General features: G+C 41.3%; 1 protein-coding gene across 2 annotated transcripts in view; it reads right to left on the bottom strand.

The window, feature by feature from the left end:
- AUH (AU RNA binding methylglutaconyl-CoA hydratase) overlaps positions 1 to 22,449 on the bottom strand; it is a 112,765-nt gene extending 90,316 nt beyond the window's left edge. The window contains exons 1-3 of one of the 2 annotated variants that reach the window (XM_064642814.1): positions 22,215 to 22,449; positions 13,531 to 13,598; positions 13,346 to 13,433 (exon numbers count right to left, since the gene is read on the bottom strand). In XM_064642814.1, coding sequence (XP_064498884.1) covers positions 13,346 to 13,433; positions 13,531 to 13,598; positions 22,215 to 22,434 — 376 coding nt within the window. In that variant the 5' untranslated portion in view covers positions 22,435 to 22,449. The remainder of the gene's footprint in view (positions 1 to 13,345; positions 13,434 to 13,530; positions 13,599 to 22,214) is intronic. The other variant, XM_064642815.1, reaches the window with a different exon arrangement.
- Between the last annotated feature and the right edge of the window lie 1,152 nt (positions 22,450 to 23,601).

Below are 23,601 nucleotides of genomic sequence, written 5' to 3'. Positions count from 1 at the left end.
GAATTCTTTACCATGCAATAACTATTTTTTCCATGCGTTGCGCACATGTATTCTATTTCCAGGACACGTTACCACCAAGCACATGAGATCAAATTATTTTTGCCAGCAGGTTTTCTCAGCCAAGGATATAAATGGCAAAGCAGGCTCAGTTCCCTCGCCAATAAAGAAATCAGGTGCCATAGGCACTTAGTACACCAAAGTAAAGGGTTATTTAACTCACACAGTGTACAATGACAACCCTCAGAGAACTATGAAAAAACCAGCATCATTTCTTCCCAAAGCAACAACAGACATGACACGAGTATTTCAAATGGAAGTGACTACTCAATTTGACTTATTGCTTATGGAAGAGATCTGGACCTTAAGAGACTGCAGTGGGAAAGTCAAATGTTCATAACAGAGGTTAAAAAGAATTAAGTTCTTCATCTAGGAACAAAGGCATTTACCAGCAATGTCCTGGGTGGCAAAGGCCTAACCAAAAGTTATCCTTATCAATTTAGTTTGATCAGGGCTAATCAATAATCTGTATCTTTCTGTTAAAGTGATCTTCACATGGTTTTAGTCACTTTAAAACCACAAAGTTTTAAACCATTTTATATAGAGCAACAGATGAGTGAGTTCAATTTCTGACAAAAAAAGCATCCATGTGCATGCCCTGAAACTGCAGCACAAGCTCTAGCCAACACCTGAAAATAAGCTTGCAGATTTTAGGAAGGTGTAAGAGAGTCTGTGACAGACTTGGAGTTTATACATAATCAAGATGCAATTGCTTTCTTTTAACTAGGATTTGAAGATGATGAAAAGAGTGAAAATTACATGAATTAAAATAGCTATTCTCCACCACAATCATGTTAAAGTGGGTCTGGTATCACACAGTCATAGCATCACTTAGGCTGAAAAAGATCTCCAAGATCATCGAGTCTGATTGTTCACCTAACACAGCCATGTCCACCACTAAACCATGTCCCAAGTGCCACATCTACACAGCTTTTAAACACCTCCAGGGATCCTGCTGGATTCAATCAAATTGCTGAACACCCCTAATAACCTGTTACAATCACCAAAGCACAAACAACTTGATACTAAAAAAAGACAGAACTCTATCCAATAAGTCCTATATGTTTTCTGGGCAATAAATAAAATTCTATTTCAAAATATGCAAAGTTGTCTTTGGAATCTAAAATCATATTTATTATAGAGATGTGCAAGTAGCTTGGAAAAATAAAGTTCCTGAATTGTCTTAATGTCAGTCAGGATACTAACCCAGCTTTCAAGAGATCTCCCCAAAAAAATAAAAATTTAAATGCATAGAGAGAACTGTTTCTCCATCCCCGATGGGGAGACTTGAAATGAAAGGCTTAAAGCAAAAACATATTGCCGATGCAGGCCTATAAAGAAACACAGCCAAACAACATTTTGTAATTTAGGAATACCTCTCAAACTCATAATCTAATACCTAATACTGTAAGGTGCTGCAAATTCCAGACTCCAGGATAAACCTGCAACTGTTCACATGTAAAGCAGCGTGAATAACAATCCCCATAAATCATCTCCCAAAGTTTGTGCAAACTGCTAACCATGAAAGGCTAGAAGTACAGAAAGATTATTTTTTGAAAACCTGTGTTTCTACCTGAAGAGTCCTGAAGGTACTTTTGGATTAAAAGTAATTCAGGAGCACCTCCCTAAATGCCAAGATCTTAGCTGAGAGTTCACCACTGCACTTTGAAAATAGAACAGGAATAAAGAATAACCTAGGCCTGCAACACCTGCTGGAACAGGCTTGAAGTGACTTCAAGCATCCCTCTAGAAAAGCTAAAAAGGAGTAGGGTAACATTAAAGTAATGTTGGTATTCATTACCTTACAGGACATTTTTGGAACTAACCCACCTAATGACTACAGATTTCATTTTTGATGTCACACAAAACCACAGTTCTGTACTGCAAAACCACAGTTTTGACACAGGATGGCAGATAAGCCCCCACTCAGCTGCTTTCTCACTCTGCACCAGCAGGATGGACAAGACAAAAGGAACAGCAAAAGCAAGGTGGGGGCAGGGGGAGAGGGATGAATGGCTGTGTGGAAAAATCACCTTGCAGGTTGAGATAAAGACAGTTTAATAAGTACGGGAAGAAAAAGAAGAAAACAAAGGATGCAAAACCAATCATTCACCACCAGCAGACCAATGCCTCTCCAGCCCTAAGCAAGGTCTACTTTGGAAAAACAACTACCCAGTTTTACTGCTGAGTATGATGTCATGAGTCATGGAAGACTCCCTTTCGCAATTCCAGCTGGCTGTGCCAGCTGTGTACCCTCCCAGCCCCTTGCCAACCCTCAGCTGACTCACTGGCACAGTGAGAAGCAGAGGGGACCTCAATGTTGTCCAAGCACTGCTCAGTGACAACTAAAACACTGGTGTCTTTCCACCACTGTTTTGTTCACCAATCTATAACACAGCACCATATGGGCTGCTATATGGGAAATGAACTCTGTCCCAGCCATGCCCAGTACAAGTTATAAAGACCACTAGTACTTAAGGCATTTGTTAATGCATACGTCAACCACAAGCAAAACAACCCAAATAATTCAAAGTACCTACAGAGAGGTACAGAAAGATGATACATACAAGGATATCAGAAGACTCAGCTGAACTGCCCTGTGGCTTCAAAGAGCCAAAAGATACCAGTGATGACTGCACAGATATTCCTGCAGCTTGAAATACTAAATCAAAACTCAACTAGCTTTAATACACCTGCAGGAATCAATAGAGCCTATAGCTTGCTTGAAGATGACAAATTATGCCACATTAAGGACATGCCCTAGCAGGAGAATCTCAAGCATACCAAGACAACTTTATTCACTTTCAGAGAAATAAAACTGTTCAGTTACAGCATCCTACCCACTAGTCTACCCTACCAAATCAAAGACTTTAGCAGCACTGAACCCCGCAGTCCTCACACTTTGATCCAAGCACCAGAAGCGGTCCAGTGATGGTTATGCAAGTTTCCAGTTAAGTCCTTTTTTATGACAGTCAAGTTCACCTACACACCTCTAACATGCAGGGTATTAGAGAAATTTCTTACACGGTGTCATGTGTGCCAACAGTCATCTAATTTCACGCTTCAGTGATACAGGATAAAAAAGGGTTTCAAAAAAGTGTGCAGCAATTCAGTGAGTAGCTGTATGTGAAATTCAGCACTACTCTGAAGCAGTCCTAAGCAGTGCCACAAGGACTATATTCCAAAAGTCAAATCCAACTGTAACACGTATATGAAATGCAGGAATTCATCTACCCATGTAACCTAGAAAACGTGGGTTTGGATAAATGTGATAGAAATACTACAGAACAATTTTTTTTAAATCAAAATTAAACACATTGCAGTTGCACTACATACATAACATAGCCATTAAAGATGTATTTCCAAGCAACAAAAGCTGCAATAAGCTAGTGACATCACCAAAGACATCTGTGGACCAAACCCTTGAGAAGCATATTAAAAAAAGAAGACAAATACAGAGCAAAACTATTTCTGATTATGCTCTAAATATTGAAATAATTTTTTTAATATATTTTATATCCAGAAAGCAGAGTCTCTTTATAGGATCAAATGGGAAAACAAGTTGTCCAACTACCTAGGAACATTAGCTGCCAAGGAGTTTTCCCAGTATAAAATGTTCTGCATCCATCTGGTATCTTTTCCATTTTAATTTAGTCTATTCTGGTAAAATCCACCTCAGAGAAGTCTTTACTATTCGCAAGTTTATTATAGCACTCTAAGTAAGGTCTGTATGTATGTTTCTCTATTCAAGCATTTCTCTATTCAAGGTATTCAAGCAAGGTACCTTTCCCTGCTTCATAATCATCTTGACAAGATGTCACTTTCATTTAAATTCTGCTTTATGCTGAAGGTCCTTCTCCCCAGCTCCTGCCTGTGTCGAGTTTGCAAACCAAATCACTACAAATTTCTACTCAGGAAACTTCTGTATCATTTCTGTATCAATCCAAAAGATCTTGAGCACTGTGTCAGATTCCAGCATCTCACAAAACTGCAGAAGTTCTCCAGCCGTTCGGGATCATATTTGACTCCCTTATTTGTAAGCTATAAGGTTATATTTATTCTCATTAATTAAATGACTTCCAGTCATTTGGGTATAAAAGTCTCAGCTCTAAAGTTAGGCTCCAAATCTCTATTTTCCATTAAAAAAATAAGCTGCATTTCCAAAATTTTTACTCAGTTTACTATAAAAGATATGTAGGAGGGGAACTCAAAAACGGCCAAGTGTTTCCTTCAGAAATTTGTCTCCCTAGTTTTTCCATACAGCTACTCAAAAGAGAGGACACCCTGAGAACTACTCTGACTGCCAGACACAGAATTGAAACAAGTAAATTTCTCTTATCACCAGTATTTTTATGCTTTGTGACTACTCCTCCAGAACATAACAAATTATTTTATACCTAATACTTCAATGTAATAATTTTAAGTATTCAATTTGATCAATTTTTTCCATGCTTTTGTATTTTTTAATGGCTCTGGGAAAGTCATTCCTGTTTCCTGTTACCCTCCTCAGGATAAACTAAAGAATTAATCAAATGCCACTCCCTCAGAAATATATCTTTTACCTAGAATTTAATATTTTTAATATTTTAGGTGGCTTTCACTGGAAGAAATATTTTCAGAAAATATTGCATTATGTGCATTTGCTGTAATGGACTAAAAGCCTAAGACATTAAACTATCAGAACGGAACAAGTTTTTAAAAAATATATTATTTTTATGAGCAAGTAAAACTTACCATAACCTCACTATGTTCTCCTGTATCCAAAGATGCACTGCTTTTATATTTCCCAGCACACTTAAACCAGATGGATGACACCAGGTATAGTATAGCCCTCTGTTGCTCAAAATTAGTTCTAAAGACAGAAAAACATCACATGAAGTAACCCCACACTTCAAGTAACTGAAGAAGGTAAGCCTTTGGTAAGTATTATACTGGCAAAGTCACCATGCACAAAAATGTTGATTCTGTTTGGCAAGGCTCACCACATAACTAGAGGACCAACTCAGACAGATTTGGGTCTTTTTAGTAAATCTTAAGTAATAGCATGGATCACAAGTTCAAAGACGGCTTCAATTCTACTGGGGAAGGAGAAAGAAGAATGCTCATGTTATTGAAATAAATAAATTTCCATTTCTTAACCAGATACCACAAGCCAGGCAAGAGAAGGAATGGACAGATGTTCTGTTTCATCAGGTTGAAAAAGAAAATATCAAAATTATGTCAATCAAGGGAAAATACTGCTAAAAAGATAATTCCCTAGCTGGATTTCATAGTTTATTTTTCATTAATGGTCTGATCTTAAATTTGATATTTATTTTGTGCTCACAAATCACAGTTAGCTCTGGTCTACAGCTCGTTCAAGACCAAAAAAGGAAGAAAAATTGCATGGATATATCCACAACTAGCATCCCCAGATGAATACACCCAATTACCAGAAACTTTTCTTTTTTTTTTTAAGTTTTATGCTATGGCAATATTAGCTATGAATAACGTTGTCTCTACTTCCACTAGATCCTAAGAAAAACTCCGACACAGGAGACAAGTCCACAGCGGCTGAAAGTACTTTCAATTCAAATTGTTTTCATTCAGTGGAAGAATGGAGTCCCTCTGAGACAGAAATTTAATATTTTTATAAATTGCTCCTGGTACTAAAGGAGTAACTAACCTAAAGACGTCATTAGAGAACTTCAAAACTAGAGAAGGACACACAACATTTCATAGACAAGGCTTTAGAGCACACAGTGTCACAAAAGAGAGACATCTAAGCAGATGTCAAGCCTGATGAAAAGAGTCCTGCATCTTATGTAAGGGATGGAAAAAAGAACAAAGCAGCTACAGACATAGTCTCTTCAGATGGAGTTATTCCACTTCAGTTTCTGCACAGTACTTATTACACAGTCCTGGTCACTACTCACTCATCTGGAGAGAAAGATTCCTCATTACTTTTATTTTAGCCCTATTTTTACACAAGTTTCTCTTGAGACTGTATATAACCAGTCCACCCTCGATTTCATAGTTCCTCAAGAATAAAGGTGTTGCCTCAGTCTTATTTTGGAAAACCCATAACAACTGTGTTAACTTAGGCCATCTGTCAAGTGCCCACAAAGACAGTCTCTCAATTCCCTTTCTCAATAAGACAGGAGAGAAAATACAATTACAAGCTCATGGATTGAGATAAGGACAGGGAGATCACTGCCTTGTTACCACCGTGGGCAAAACAGACTGACTGGACTTGGGAAAGACAAATTTCATCTACTGCCAGTAAGACGTGGATAGCGAGAAACAAAAACCAAAATAAAACCATCTTGCCCCTACTCTTCCTTCTCTCTTGGCTTAACTTTACTACTAACTCCTCCACCTCTCCCCACTGCTGTGCCTCACAATGGGGATTGGGAATGGGGCTTGCAGTAAGACCATAACAGTTGCTCCTCAGAGGGCTTTTATCTGCTCCACAGTGGGTCCTCCATGAGCTCCAGGGGAACAACCTGCTTTGCCATGGTCTTCTCCTTGGGCTGCAGGGGAATCTCTGCTTTGGCACTTGGAGCACCTTCTCCCCTTCCTTCCTTCCCACTGATCTCGGTGTCTTCAGGGCTGTTCCCTCACATTTTTTTCTCACTTCTCTCTCATGGTTCCTGCACATGGTTCTCTACCATTTCTAACTATGTTATCACAGAGGTGTCACCAGCATCACTTACAGACTCAGCTTTGGACAGTCATGGGTCTGTTTTGGAACTGGCTGCAGCTCACTATGTCCAGTACCAAGACAGCTCCTGGTCTCTTCTGAGAGAGGCCCAGGTGAACTCAATACACTGGTTTAGAAACTATTCCCTACTAGAGAATAACTTTCAGAAAGTTGAAAAAATGAAAAACAAATTCTATAGTTCGCTCAAGCAAGGCATTGAAATGACCAATGAGAAGGCAGACAAGTGATTCTTAGCTTAAAGTTTCACAGCTGGTTAGATGCTGATTTAAGGACTGCACTACTGAGAACATTCCCACCTAACTTCCAATCCCATTCCTTGTGTCTGCCTCCTCAACAGGAACAGATCAGTCTTTTGGAGATTAAAAAAATAAACACAGTAAATTAAATTCTCATATTCTTAGTGAAAAACTTCCTGGAAACCTCCCACTTGTATTTTTTCTGCAGCTAAAGGATGTATGCATATTTTTTTATTTTTGAAACATAACTTAGCATGCAGCTATTTACTGTGCCACCATTTGCTGCCTTAGCTAAAAGCAATTTTTATTTGCTAATTTCCCAGTAGCTTGTTTTCCAAGGTAACCACACGGTTAAGGTAAACTTATGCAAAATAATATGGATGACATAGCATGCTGAACCCTCTGAACTACATTCCAATATCAGAATCATGTAAGTGATCAATTAGGCACATAGCAGCTCTGAGGGCTGAGAACAAGCTTTTGTTTAAGATTGACTTTTCTAGCTCTCATTCCAATTTCATCTGATATTCAGTATGCATTGTCAGCGTAGAAGGTGGAGGAGCATTTGGAGTTAACTGACCGAGGTACTTGCAAAAGAAAGACATTTAAAACAGCTTTTCTTATTGGGATTTTTTTTCTGTATAGACCTGGGGATTAAACCACAATCCTAACTGCACTCTTTATTGGCCCAGCTGTTCAACATGTCCTCTAGAAAATCATGACAACAATTTGTTCTTTCAGAGAAACAACGACAAAATTAAGAAGTACAATAAATGATGTCAGACAAATGCAATCTGTAGGATCCAAACCTAACAGATTACTATGCACGCACACACAGGACAGAGCTGACACACGGCTGACCAACCTGCTGCATTTCAGGCAAGTGATGCTGCCCCAGGGGAAATGCAGCCGTCATTGAGCCTAACAGTCTGCAAGCAGATAGCACCAGTTTGAATCTCCACATTGGTGCAAGCCTGAAATGAAAAACAGAGGGAAAAAACCTAGCTACAGACTACATATGAAGGCATTTATTTTGGGGAATGAAACGTATGTACAGCAACAAAAATATTCAGGAGACACTAAAACATTTTCATGCGTGACCTGAATCCTCAAAAGGGAACAACGAAGTAATACACAAACTCTCTTAGTGTGTGTGCAGGAGCTGGGATCTGGAGGACAAAATATGCTCAGGGAAAATTTATACTCTCTCCTTGCCCATTTAACAGAGACTGCAGGGCAAAAGGAGACTACACCCACAGCAATACCTCCCTACTACTCCTGCTAGTTCTACAAAACTAAGAGTAGGTCAAGTATTTGAGAGCTATAATGGAATTCCTCTCCTTCTTCACTTCAAAACCTCATAAACAAAGAAGTCTTCAAGGATCTGCCCTAACAGGCTTATCTGCTTCATAAACTTCTGCCAGGAAAACTACACCAGCTGGAGGTGGCAGCCGGGAACTAGACACCATACAGCCAATTCAGCCTTGCTGGAAACATAATTCTGATGCAGACAATTTATGCCAACAGGAGAAGCATTTGGGTTGGCTTTACTCACACCACAGACTAAAATGATGAATTTTTGCTGGCAGAAAGATTACTCCTGCTTTTCTAAGAGAGGGCTTTATTGGCCAAGCTGAAGGAACTTTTAGGTTAAGTGGTTTTAAGAGCTCTAATACACAAATTTTTCAAATTGTCTTGAAAACCTCTTACAACAACAACAACAACAAAAAAAAAAAGTTCACTGTCTATATTCTGATATGTCTCAAAGATTTCTGAAATAAGGTCACCAAAGAACAACATTTTTTCAAATATGCCAAGTCAAAACTGCCTCAAAGCTCGCTCCCTTTTTGTGCACACATACACAAAGCAAATAACGCTTCAATCTCACAACCTCTACTTCAGTTAGTCCAGTTAACTTTGAAAAAACAATACAGAAGAGACTGCCCTTAACACCTGTAGTCCAAAGACAGTCACCACAAAAATCTCAAGAAGTTACAAGTTCTTGTCCCAGAAAGCTCTCCCAACTCTGCCATACAAAAGGAAATCCAGAAGTAGTGTGTTCTTCTAGGGAATCACAGCATTTCATTCTTCTCCTTTACGAGGTGGCAACGCTTTTTTGCATATCAACAGAGGGTGGATGCAGAGAAACTGACAATAACTCACATATGGACTATCAGGAAAGAAACAGTCTCTGACTGTTTGGGACAGCAAGAGTTAAGCAACTGTCCTGCTTGGCCTGTTGAAAACAGTAGCAAAGGGTTTTATTTATTAGCACGAGTTGTAAACTGAACCAATGGACTATGGGCCTGGGAACAAACAAATGAGGAATACATTTTCTTAACACATATGCAAGCACCTTCTTGACAGGACATGAAAAGAGGGCTGGAGGAACATGACAATCCTAAGGGAAACTATTTTTGCACAAAGAACAGCAAGTGAAGGTGGAAGGAAAAGAATATAATAGTAGTCTGTTTCTTTAATCACTGCAACCATCAACAGTAAAACTGTTTAAAAAGAAAAAAATGTTACCTGATCTCAAACATCCATAGTTTTCAATTGCAAAATATAGCATAATCCCCATTTCATGTCACTAACACTGACAAGAGTGAGAGAGACAGGGGAAAAAAAATGAAGGAAAGCAGCAGGCTTCAGCCTGCCAAAACATTTCCAAATGTAAAATTCTATAAAAACTGGAAGTTCTACAAATATTATTTTGCCTTTTATTCAAAGCCTTGGGAAATCAAAAGCAATAAAAATTGAGGTGCAATATTAGGTTGTTCAAGTCTTTGGACTAAAGCCATTATCAAACACTGAAAACCAAGGAAAGCAGCTCTTGGACAACGTATTTTATTTGTACCTTCTCTCAGACCTCATGTTGTTAAAATCAGAAGAAGCTGTAAGACTGTCTCCAGAATGACCCTGCTGGAGCAGAGAGGTTGGACCAGATGACCACCCTGTAGTCCCTTCCAACCTGACCCATTCTGTGATTCTGTGAATACACTGCCACTCCAAAATTAGGTTTTGCATCAACTTCTGGATACTCCCTCCTCCCTTCCTCTCAGTACCATGTGTCCCAACAATATTACACACGCACACTTCCAGAAATTTTTTGAAGGTGAAAAATCCTGAAAATCTGCTCACATAAAGTCCCTAAGCAACATCACTATATGTTAAAATTACATTAATAATGAAAAATGAAGCTGTTCAAACTGCGTATGTAAATGTAATTCAGCCCCTTCTGTGAACACAGCACAGCCCATGATCACTTTACCCATGGGACACTTGACTTATTTCACGCACAAGACTGTGCCTTCCTCAAGAATGGAACTGACAGGAAATAAAAGGACTCTTGCACAGACTCACCTGCTTTGGCTGCAGAACTGGGCACGTACACAGGCCAGGACTAGTCATACATGTTCACTCCAGAAAGGGCAATACTTTACTTATTTGGTTTCAGACAAAGAAAGCAGCCAAGAAGTGACTCGGAGCCAGAGCACTTCTAATGGAAGCACAACAAGCCCTCATAGGCATAGTCTGCTCATAGACATAAGACATCCTTAACCCAAGCAATTCTTTGACTTCTAGGTGTCCCTTTTGATCAGTGCTAGAGCATTAATGAGGAACTTTCTGCGCCCACAGATGCATGGAGTTTAAAACAGGAGATACAGAGAAAGCAGTAGTAAAAGATTCAAAGTGAATTTTTATGCAGAAAAGAAAGGATGTGATTTCTGGCACACGTCTACATTCTTTTGTACAATTCCTTTTTTTTTTTCCCCCTCCCATTTCACCATGTGAAAATTCCAAAATTTGGAATCATACCCAAATCCCAATCAGTCACCAACACAGTTTAAATCTTTTAACCATCCACAGTGTTATTTTGTGAAAAACAGTTGGATGTCATTTTTTGTGGACTAAGCCTTAGAAGGAAATAAGACACTTGGCCTGTGGCTTTCACAGATTTTTGTTGATAGCTGAAGAATGGCAAGATTTAATGATCTTGGACTTCTCTTCACACATAAAAGGGAACTACATTCTAGGACAAAGTTTCTCAATATGCGGTCTGTAAAACATCAGATGGTGGTCCAAAAAATCATCACAAAAATGTATTTTTAAAAACATACATTCCCATACATGCAAGCAAGAAAACATAATTGAGGAAATACAAAAAAAAAAATAAAACAAACATTCCAGGATTAGCCTAACTGAACAGCACTACAATGCCTAAGAAAATGTGACCCTTGCATTTTTTTAAGGAAATTAAGTGTTCTTGAAACAACACATTCTCCTTTAACATTTAAGTTAGAAAACACTTACTTCTGTTCTACTGGACTTCCTTACTAAGCCCCCTCCAGAAAATGCCTTCTTACATCCACAGTTTCCCCCTTCATCCTACTTCCCTAAGCTGTTACCTGTTTTTTCCACATCCCACTACACTTTCTCAGTTTTCATTCTCTGTAGAGACACCCCTTAAAGTCATCTACTGAAGGAAGCCATCCATCCACTGAGCTCTTTCTGCCTCTTTTCACTGACAAACTCTGCCTCAGGTATTCTGGTTCACCCTGAATTTCAGTTACCGCTGTTGGAACATCCTTTATTTCAATGGTTCAGCTGCCAGAATCTCCTTTTTTAGGATCCTTGTTTTACCCATCACTTTTTTAAAATTACAGACACCTAGTCCACACCCTATCTCTACTCCCTGGATTAAGATCCAGATACAGCTATCCAGCCCTTGTCTTTCACAGTCTTCTTTTCAGGGCTAATTTTCCTTCCTAATGTCCAACAAAAACATCCTTGATCTTGTCTACTGTCAGTTGTATATACACACTTTGAGTTGCCTCTTTTTTTTCTAAGCCAGACAAACAAGCAACAATGACTATGTTAAATCTTGATACCAAAATAGTTCTGAATAGTCAGCCAACAAAGAATACTGGAGAAGCACTTGGAGCTTATAAATACAATATTAATAGCATACCTGAGATACTCTCCCTCAAAATCAGTATTACTGCTCTCCTATTTCCTGTATAACACTATCATAAAATTCAAGAATGTTAAATAAAAAAATGGTTTAAAAAACCCAACAGTTGGTAACAAATGCCAACTAACAGCCACCTTTTTATTTGAAGTACATAGTGCCTAACCTGAAATCCCATTTGCATGTGTTGCTCTGATGCTACACTCTTCATCAGTTTAAAAACTACAGTTTTAAAACCCTTTTTCCTGACATTACTAGTAACTGATTTTTAAAACTTTTTGTTGAACACAAGATATAACCTTTAAATTAAACACCCTGATTAATACATACACATTAACATAATTACATGTATTACTAAATATTTGATTATTCTGCCTTTTCAAGACAATTCTTTTCAAAGTCTTGTAAGTGACAAACTGTATCTGCATGAAAACAGACTTATTAAAAGCAATGAGAAATTTTAAACTCAACTGAAAGAGCTTAGGTAGGTACATATGCAAAAAATTGAAAAAACTATTTTGTATTTAAAACTGAAATAACTATGCTGTGTGGTGCTATCAAGCATAATGACTACGTAAATGACAGAAAAGAAAAATTTCAGAACTGATCTCTTTCTTGACAGTTCAGTTCTATTTGTATATTAGAAAGAACAAACTGATTTACTTCTGTTTTCAGTTTTAAATGGATTTAAATTAAATTTGAATAAGGTAGCAACCAGTTGAAACATTCAAAAATAAGAAGACTATTCACTTGATATCCACAGAAGACACTGTTGCATGAATTGATCTTGATATGTCAACAAATTCTGTTTCCCAGCGTCTGGTAGTTGAGAGCTTTTGTTTTCCTGAGCACTTTGGCAAGACTCATGTGCTGTTGGATATGTGGGTTGGGGTGTGTGCTTTTTGTTTTGATTTGTTTTTAATTTGAGAATACATTCAGCCTGCAGTAACATGCATATTCATCACGAAATTCTAAGTTTATGTGCGTTTCTTTAATTAAAAATTCAATTTAATGTGTTTAAAATAGAGGTTTGATACAGCTTTCTACAAAGCCTCTTTATACAGCCTCTAGTGTTATTTGGACTTTTTCTGACATTCATGCAAGATTTTCTAGGAGTTCACTTAGATGACTTTTCACCACCATGAGTAAACTATTCTATATTTTTAAATACTTTATGACACAGAAAGAATAAAACCAATATTTGGTTCTTGTCAGCAATTGAGGAAAATCATACAAAAACGTTTTGTTTGCTACTGAGATGAATATATGAAAAAGACATGTTTCCTTGGAATCTGGGTCTTTTTTTTTTTTTTTTTTTTTTTTTGTGCAATAAGAGATAGAGACTTCCAGCTTCTCAGGAAAATTAAGTTTGCATACCAGCACAGAATATCCCTGGGACTTCACTCCGGAATATAACAGTTCGTACTTTCTTATCAGATTTCAAAGCATCCACAGCTTTTGACATCTACAGAGAAAAGGAGGAAGGGGAATAACCAAACACTTTTTAAAGTGCTTCATTCCAATATTTCACCTTTATAGTAAAAACTATTCTTTTCACTTACCATTTTTACAAGATTTTTGCTAAGTGCATTCTTGGCATGAGATCTGTTTAATCCAAGCACCACAATTCCTGGAGGGGAAGAAATTATTGTTACAATGTAGTAAAATATGTATCATCTATGTAAAATATTATTACTTTGAATTACACAAGAGGAATCAAGGGTTGCAAAAAAAGGTTCTGAAAGAAAATAAACTTTCCAATACTCGACAGAAATTACACGTTTAAAGAACAAAAATATGGCCCTGACACCTTCACGTGGAAACAGTGCTTACAAAGGCTGAGTGTGGAATTACACAATTGCATGTACAAATTTCATGTTTGTGAGTGAAGTGCTGACATGCAATCAGGAAAGATCCTTAATTGTAAAGCATATGTTTCCATATTTAGATAGCCTGTCTTCAGAGACTTCTTAAGGCATGAAGTGCTACCACAGCTAAGACCAGCAACTCAGAGAGGTAAAAGAGAGTCACAAACATACAAAGAATACCAACAGTGGGAAACTTGTAATTTTGTTTAAAAAAGGAACAAAATCATACAAAAGTTCTCCCCCAAGACACAGAAACCAAGCTCAATCCTTGGTACACAGCTCCAAAGACACATTCACAGCTCCCTTTGTCCAGATAAATCAGTTGTCTCATCAACTGATCACGCTGGTTTGAATGTTGCAGCAAAAACACCACTTGTTTGTCCTTATTCAGCCCCCCTCAGCTTAACAGGCATGATTATCAAACAGGAAAATCCTGAAAGGTTTATTTTGCTAATGTCTAAGCTTACTATGCCTACAGCAATCTTTTAGACAATCACTGCCTCAACCCAACACAGCTCCCTGAATTAGAAACGCAAGCACACTGATCCAGCCCTGGTAAGGTTTTATCTATCAGTACCTTTTATGCAGAGAATGCAGGGATGAAGAGAAAAAGGACTAGGACAGGGACCACAAATGAAAGGCAAAAAGGGAGCTCTACCTTAAACAAAAATGTCCATAGTACTGCCATCAAGTCACAAGATAAAAAAAGAAATTCCAGAAACTCAGAATTTGCCCAGGTGATTACTACTTCACCACTCAGGTTTGAATGTATAACCTACATAAAATCTGGCCCTCGTACCCTCCACAGGGTGCCTTCCCTGTCATCTCACTGCATACTACTTTTATTTCTGGATATTCTGTCCTCCCACGGGACTGACCATCAGTGCTTGAGTCCCCTTCCTCTGCTTCCTCCTGTACGTGTGCCTCTTTCTTGCTCCAAGGCACAGTCAATTGCTATGCATGGATACCTCCATGCATACCTCCAAGAGAGGAGAGGAGCTGGGCTAGCCCAATTGACCTTCACTCCCTTGTTCTACAAACCTAATTTCCACCTGTTTATCCCCGGGGTGGAGGTATTCACACAGCACCATCTGCAAGGGTGGTTATTCAGCACTTACACAGGAATCTGTTTATGTTCTGTTAAGCAAAAAGGAGCGGTGCTGTAGCACTTCTCTGCTGTCACTTCTTCAGGAGGATCACTCCAAATTCAAACACTGTATATGTTCAATGCAATAGATTAGACAAATGCAACACCACACTTTAAAGAAACAAAAGATCCCTTGACCTCAATTTGATTTTAAACTTTCAGGCACATTACAAATCCCATGTTTGAAAAAACTAGAGACGCTATTATCCCAAACCATACTCCAGTTAGGAAATATAGTCCTTTTCAGAAGCACATTAATCTTTACAGCAATGACACTTAATAACACTTGAATTTTTCTTCTCTCCACTAGAGCCCAAAGACTGTCGCTCCACCACCAACAATAATCTATTCAGAAGTAAGTTCCAATTAACATTAAAGCACATTCAATATTTTTTCCTACAAACAGATGATCCTTGAAGACAAATCCTACAAGTTGATTCCTCTTAGCAGTGTTGTATCAAGTCATAAAACTACCATTTCTGCTTCCTTCTCCAGAAGTAAGAGATAAAGATAACACCCATTCAGCTAATCTATTTCTTAAGTAGGAAAAAAAAAGATGAATCAAGAAACGCGACAGGAAAAGCATAAGAGGTTTGTAAGAGAAAACTACATATTGCATTGATCTACACAAAAGACACTCCTTGAATTCATGTTTCAATCAGTTTTGTTCTGATATGCCATTACGACAAGACCTGAGCATCTTGAGGATGGAAGGCACCCTAAAGATCATCTAGCTCCAAGCCCCATGCAGTGATCAAGGACACCTTGCACTAGACCATGTTGCTCAAAGCCCCATCCAACCTGGCCTTGAACACTTCCAGGGACAGTGCACCCACAGCTTCTCTGGGCGATCTGTTCCAGCACCTCACAACCCTCACAGTAAAGAATTTCTTCCTAATATCCAACCAAACCTGCTCTCTTTCAGCTTAAAGCCCTTGTCTTATCACTATATGGCATTGCAAAAGGTCCCTCTCCAGACTTCTCGTAGGGTTCCTTCAGGTACCAGAAGGTCACAGTAGGTCACCCTGGAGCCTGCTCTTCAGGCTGAACAATCCTAATTCCCTCAGCCTTTCCTCATAGGACAGGTGGTCCATACCTCTAATCATATTCATGGCCTACTCTGGACTTGCTCCAACAGGCCAATGTCCTTCCTGTGCTGAGCACCCCCGAGCTGGATGCAGTGTTCCTGCTGGGGTGTCCCAGAGCAGAGGGGCAGAATCCCCTCATCACCCCACTGGCCACGCTGCTTTGGATGCAGCCCAGGACACAACTGGCTCTCTGGGCTGTGAGTGCACATTGCTGGGTCATGTCCAGCCTCTCACCCACCAGCACCCCCAGGTCCCTCTCAGCAGGGCTGACCTTGATCTGTTCATCCCCAGCCTGTGCTGATACCAGGGGTTGCCCTGATCCAGGTGCAGCACCGTGCACTTGGTCTTGTTGAGCCTCATGAGATTCCCACAGCCTCACTTCTTGAGCTTGTCCAGGGCCCCCTGGATGCCATCCCATCCTTCAGGTGTGTCAACTCATCTGCATCACTCAGCCTAGCATCCTCTGCAAATTTGCTGAGGATGCACTCAATCATTTAATCTGTCATTAACGAAGGTACTAAATAGCACTGGTCCCAATACAGACTTCTGAGTTGCCACTGATGTCCATGACTAGGTTGTCAGGCAGGACCTGCCCTTGGTGAAGCCATGCTGGCAGTCTTGAATCACCTCCCTGTCCTCCATGGGCCTTAGCACAGCTTCCGAGAGGATCTATTCCATGACCTTCACAGACACAGAGGTGAGGCTGATGGGTTGGTAGTTCCCAGGGTCCTCCTTCCTGCCCTTTTTTAAAGATAGGTACAATGTTTCTCCTCTTCCAGTCACCTGACTGCCGTGACTTTTTGATAATCCCTTTTACATTGTCATCTGAAGCATTTAATCATTGTTCATTCTTTCTAAAGCGCTCACATTTAGATGTGCTTTCCAAAATCTTCTAAAATAAACTGCTTGAAAAATCTACTGGTAAAAGAAAAAAACTACTAAAAAGTAATTATTAACACATATAAGCAGGAATAATAATAATGATAATCATGATAATAATGATAATGATGATGATGATGATAACTGCAGTATCTGTATGGTATCAGAAACATGGCTGATGATACACTAAGAAGGATTAAGCATTCACATAATGCTAAATTCAATATTAATTTCATAGTTTTTCCTGGGAGTCATCCCCACATTTTTCTGGGACACACTTCAGCACATAATGTGCATCAATTAAAAATTACACCCACATGCTGAAAACTAACTTCATCCATGCTGGCTAGGCTCTCCAAAAGATGATGATTCCCAGTGTTGTCTAATATAAGCAGTCATACTCCTGTATACTACTTTCCTAGCCAACCATCAGAGAAAAAGCATATGCAAATGTACATTATGTTCTCTGCTTATAAGTTAGCTCTGTCAAAAGAAAAAAAACTGCCTGTGGTATAATTCTCAATGTTTAGGAGAATAAAATATGAAAGTAATGCATAATAAAAACAAAAAATGTCTTTTAGTGAAATAAAGATACATATATGTTTGAAAGATAGCTTCAAAATACCTGTAAATTCCCAGAAACACCCTGATTTCACAGCATCCACTAAATTTAATATGTACATAACATGAAGAGATTAGACCATGGTTTAACTACAGTTTTTATCAACACTCAGGAAATCTTACTTACAAATAATTATTTTTATCTCTTTTATCTTGTACTTTTTAGTGATCAAAACATTCATTCTCAATGTTTGGTAGAAATGCATTTATATGGTCACTTAGAAATAAATCCTGTCATTACACTCATATTAGTAATTTTGTCAGAGCCAGAAAGATTTACTAACCTGCATAAAAAGTACTTGTAGAATTCTAAATTGTATTTATCTGTTTGTATTAAATATACACACAAAAATGTAATCTTCCACAATTAAAAAAAATATTTTTAAAAAGTCTGAATTATGCACTGAAAAATGGAAGGATGATCAAAGAGAGCTAAGTTACTTTTAAGTTGGTCTCACTTAACTACTCAGATAAACCAAGGCAAACAAGTTGACTTAGATATTTATTATTCTGGGATAGTTTCTTAAGTAAAACAAGAACATATGGTGAGCATATCATGCACAATTCTGGTGGCTTCCATTAACAACCTTATCAAGAAGTATTTAAGTGCAAAATCACACCAATGTTTACTAGACAGTACTTTCTAAAAACACCAAAACACTCTTCAAAATCCCCATCTGCACCTGTTTCATCTCAAAATACCACTTCAATTTTTTTCTGCACATCTTAAACTAGTAGATCTCACCTGCTCAGCCCTGCTTTAAAGATAGTAGGAAAAGTATTTCCAATTCACCAGCTGGCTATCAGTTTCCAACCTCTACTCTATGCAAACAACTTCAACTGAGACCATATTTGTTCTGCCTGTTCTATGTATGTTAAAATTCCAACTGATGAGGACCAAAAGCTGTCTTACATACTCTAAACTGAACTAAAACCAGCTGGAAAACTTAAGAAAAACAAGTCATTCTAGTGTAAAATCTAAATTTTACAAATGTTTATGTCACATTCCAGCAAGTGACACTGCAACACTGGAGTCAAGACTAAGAAGATATTTCTACTAATTCCACCTGTAACTTAAAGAGCAAAAGCACTAAGCTCATTTAAATTTGTAACAGGATCACAAATGCAACTTGGCTAAAAGTTCTGAAAAGTCAACAGTTGTAATACATTGCAGCCCTAGTGATAATCAGATAGAATCTCAAATAAAGTAAAAGATAGACACTTAATTAAAAAATACTAAGGCACTGACGGTCACCTTTACTCGTAGAAAACCAATACTAAAAACTTCAAAAGCTGCAATATGTGCAGAATACATAGGTGTTTTACAATCACATTCTTCGAAAAATCTCAACAGTTCTAGTTCAGCTTAAATTTGGAAGCTGGAAAGTCTTGAGTTAAAATTTTAATAACCAGCCTTTTCAAATGCACTACCATTTCAGTTTAGGTTTAACGACTTCCAAAACCTGGGGTATACAAAGCCCGTGAAAGTGATATGAAGCAGAACAGTTTGCTACTTTGCCTGCAGGAAAAGATTTGTCTACAGTTACAGGTGCCTGTATGTCAGGCAGTTACTGTCAGTTTTTCTTCCTCCTCAGTATCCTCAGCCGTAAAAGCCCCGGGGAAAACATATCCTTCTCCAAGCAGCACGTGGAAGAGACCAACCACAGCATGAAAAAGCATCTGTGTGCTGTAAAAGGTAGTCAGAGGGATAGGGTCTGACCCTGGATGGAGTCAAGAAGTATGTGTTGGAAAATTATGATGGGGCCACAACACTGGAGTCCCTCTCGGGAAAGTCTACAACACGAAAAGGTAGAAAAAGGAAGGGAAGGCTGGAGAAGAGCAAGAAGGATCACAGTGGTGTATACAGAGTTAGTGTCCTCATTCAGCAGGGGTATTACATGCCATCAGCAGACAAAGATAGATGAATCTGGCATACAAGGTGAGGAGGGGAGTGTGCAATAGCACTACAGGGAGAAAGCAGAGATATTTCTTCTGTGGAAATGTCTGCTCTTTGTGCTGCTGAAGGAGGCATATGAAATTTATGTCTCCTTCTGGTTTACTTCTAGACCTTTATTCTTATCCTTTTCTAACAGTATTTGCTTCTATGTCCTTCTGAAAGTTAATGCCAAAGAAAATTCCTTCTGTCAAAGAGAATTCATGAATCAAAAATACATTGATTGAATCCTTTCTTATGATAGCCACAGTTCATTTTAAATACTATCCCTGTGTTTTGGGGCATTAGGTTAGATATTCAGTACAAAACACCTTCATAACATTACAAAAGCAATGATTCCTAGCTGATTCAACAGCTGGAACACAACACCTAATTCTATTGTTTGTTGTGTAATAGCAGAAATAAAAACTGATCATGATATTTTCCACCACTTCTTGGTAAAGCATAAAATAAACAAGGAGAAACACTCCTCCAACATTTTACAAACCCATCTTTGCTCCTGCCTTGCCTCTTCCTCTACTTAAAATAATCCTGAAAAAAATCAAAATAGATGTTTAAAACTAATTCCATAGTTGGTTGGAAAAACACGACTATGGTATACCTTGAAGGAACTTGAAAGAGCTGGGAATAGAACTACAACTAAGACAGATGGTAATTTCAGGATCAGATTACATCACCTTTACAATCAACTCTTAATAATGACAAAAAACCTACCCTCAGATGAAAGCAAAACCTCAGCTTTCCCTTTAAAAAAGGAATAATATTCTAAGCCTCATGCTAAAATTTGAAGTTTTAGTTACCTCTCTGTACGTGCACACAAATCTATATGCAGACATACTCAACTCACAGGCATTTGCCTGAATTTGCAGCAGGTCTGAAATAGCTGAGTTAACATGCTGAAAAGACATAAACTGCACTGTGCACCTCAACACGAGGTAGTTCCAAGGTATGCTCTCCATATAAAGACATACATGTGCTGCAGATGAAGAAAACTCTACACTATTGCCCTCTCCGCAAAAGCAGGTATAACATCATGGCTATGAAAATAAATCCTCAGGAATGGAGTTTGCACTTACTCCTTCTCCACCACTCCCAGCCCTGCTGCACCGAAATGGGAAGGAAGTGACAAACACCAAGGGAGGTGAAACACCTCTGAAGGAAGAACACCTGCAAAATCTGGAGAGCAATAAACCAGGAGAGGAAGCACCAAGTGTCCGTGCTGTGATGCACTGGCTCCACACTATTATGGAGCACAGATTTTCTTTCCCTGTTAAACCAAGGGGGTTAAAACAAAACTCTTGGTATAGTTGAGCAGACTAAGGTCAGCATCAGCTGACAACTATAAAAGCAAGGAAGAGGGCAGGATTATTAGGAGAGTGGCATGAGATGAGAGAATGCAGAAGCCACACTTTCTGGCACAGAAAACATCGATACAAATTCTATGCCCTTGTATGCCTCTGACCAAAAGCACAAAACGGGTGTGAGAAGCAGCACCAACTTTGGCAGTTTGCTGCTAAACTTCATTTTCTTCCAGTTGGAGTGGCCAACAGATGACAACTCAGAAAGGCGCACCTCGCACACACAGCACCTGCACTGCAGTCCTCTGAAAGGGAACAGTGGTAGAGGGGACACACCTGAAGGACACGATGCCATCCAGAGGGACCTAGGCAGGCTCAAGAAGCGGGCACGTGGGAATCTCAGGCAGTTTAACAAGACCAAGTACACGGTGCTGTACCTGGACGGGGCAATGCCCACTATCACCACAGGCTGGGGACGAACAGGTGAAGAGCAGCCCTGCTGAGAGGGACCTGGGGGTGCTGGTGGAGAGGCTGGACATGACCCAGCAATGTGCACTCACAGCCCAGAAAGCCAGTTGTGTCCTGGGCTGCATCCAAAGCAGCGTGGCCAGTGGGGTGAGGGAGGGGATTCAGCCCTTCTGCTCTGGGACACCCCACCTGGAACGCTGCATCCAGCTCGGGGGTGCTCAGCACAGGAAGGACATTGGACTGTTGGAGCGAATCTGAAGCAGGGCTGCCGAGATGACTACAGGGATGGATCACCTGTCCTATGGGGAAAGGCTGAGAGAACTGGGATTGTTCAGCCTAGAAAAGGGAAGGCTTTGGGATGACCTAATTGCAGCTTTCTAGTGCTGTAAGGGAACTTAGAAGGAAGACGAAGTAAGACACAAGGGCACGTAGTGACAGGACAAGAGGGAATGGATTCAAATTTCAAGAGTGTAGGTTTAGATTAGATATTTGGGGAAAAATGCTTTACTGTGAGGGTGGTGAGGCACTGGAACAGGTTTCCCAGGGAAGCTGCGGATGGTCCATTTTTACAGGTGTTCAAGGCCAGGTTGGATGGAGCTCTGAGCAACCTGGTCCAGTGAAAGGTGTCCCTGCCCATGGCAGGGGGGCGGAAAGAAACGATCTTTTAAGGTCGCCTTACAACCCGAACCGTTCAACGAGTCTAAGAAAAGCCAAGAGAGACGGAGCTGACCCAGTTCCTCCGCTGCCCTGCCGGCAGCTCCCGGCATCCTGCGGCGCAACCCCGGCCCGGTGACAGGCGGAGGAGGAGCCGCCGCTCCTCCCGCCCCTCGCGGCTCCCGCAGGGCCGCCCCGTCCCTGCCCCGCAGGGGTCACCCCGGCCGGGCCGGGGCAGCGGGGACAGGGCCGCCCGCTCCCCTCGTTACCTTTGTGCTCATCATCCAGGTAGCGGACGCGCAGCTCCTCCTCTTCCTTCGCCTGCGATCCGTAGCTCCTCCCGGCCGAGGGGCGAGCGGCGGCGGCGCCTCCCCGCAGGGCCGGGGCGCGGTGCGGGGCGCGGCCGAGGGCGGCGGAGGTGGCGGCCGCCGCGGCCGGGATCCCGAGGCGGGCGCGCAGGAGGCCGATCCCGCGCAGCGCCGCCGCCATCGCTGCTGCCGCCTCAGCCTCTGCCGGCCCCGGCCCCGGCCCCGCCGCCCACGTGACCGGCTGCGGCACGCACGGGGCGCCGCCGCCCCCCCCCGCGCCGCCGCCGCCGCCGGGCCCGCGGGGCCTGGAGAGCCCGGAGAGCCGGGCCCGGGAGAGCCGGGCCCCGGAGAGCCGGGCCTCGGAGAGCCGGGCCCCGGAGAGCCGGGCCCGGGAGAGCCGGGCCCGGGAGAGCCGGGCCCCGGAGAGCCGGGCCCGGGAGAGCCGGGCCCCGGGAGAGCCGGGCCCCGGAGAGCCGGGGGGATGCGGGGCTGTCCGGGAGCGAACCCGCGCCGCAGCCGCGGCGGCGTGGCCGGCAGGGCGAGGGAAGGGGTTCTGCCCCGCGGCGCTGCGCTGGTGAGACCCCACCTGCGGCGCGGTGTCCCCGCGGAGAGCAGTGACGGGCGGTGTCTCTCAGCGGTCGGTGTTGGGGCCGATGCTGTTCAGTGACGGGGACAGCGGGATCGAGGGCACCCCCAGCAAGTTTGCTGATGACACCGAGCCCTGTGTGCAGTTGACACGCTGGAGGAAAGGGATGCCATCCAGAGGGGCCTTGACACAGCTGAGAGATGGGCTTGTGTGAACCTCGTGGAGTTCAACAAAGCGAAGCGCACGGTGCGAGGGAGGGGATTCTGCCCCTTTGCTCTGGGACACCCCACCTGGAACGCTGCATCCAGCTCGGGGGTGCTCAGCACAGGAAGGACATTGGACTGTTGGAGCGAATCTGAAGCAGGGCTGCCGAGATGACTACAGGGATGGACCACCTGTCCTATGGGGAAAGGCTGAGAGAACTGGGATTGTTCAGCCTAGAAAAGGGAAGGCTTTGGGATGACCTAATTGCAGCTTTCTAGTGCTGAAGGGAACTTAGAAGGAAGACGAAGTAAGACACAAGGGCACGTAGTGACAGGACAAGAGGGAATGGATTCAAATTTCAAGAGTGTAGGTTTAGATTAGATATTTGGGGAAAAATGCTTTACTGTGAGGGTGGTGAGGCACTGGAACAGGTTTCCCAGGGAAGCTGTGGATGGCCCATTTTTGGAGGTGTTCAAGGCCAGGTTGGATGGAGCTCTGAGCAACCTGGTCCAGTGAAAGGTGTCCCTGCCCATGGCAGGGGGTCGGAAAGAAACGATC

The sequence above is a fragment of the Pseudopipra pipra genome, chromosome Z, assembly GCF_036250125.1.
Source record: "Pseudopipra pipra isolate bDixPip1 chromosome Z, bDixPip1.hap1, whole genome shotgun sequence".
Lineage (NCBI taxonomy): Eukaryota > Metazoa > Chordata > Aves > Passeriformes > Pipridae > Pseudopipra > Pseudopipra pipra.
Note: the sequence above shows the minus strand (reverse complement) of the source record. Positions and strands in the feature narration are given on the sequence as shown.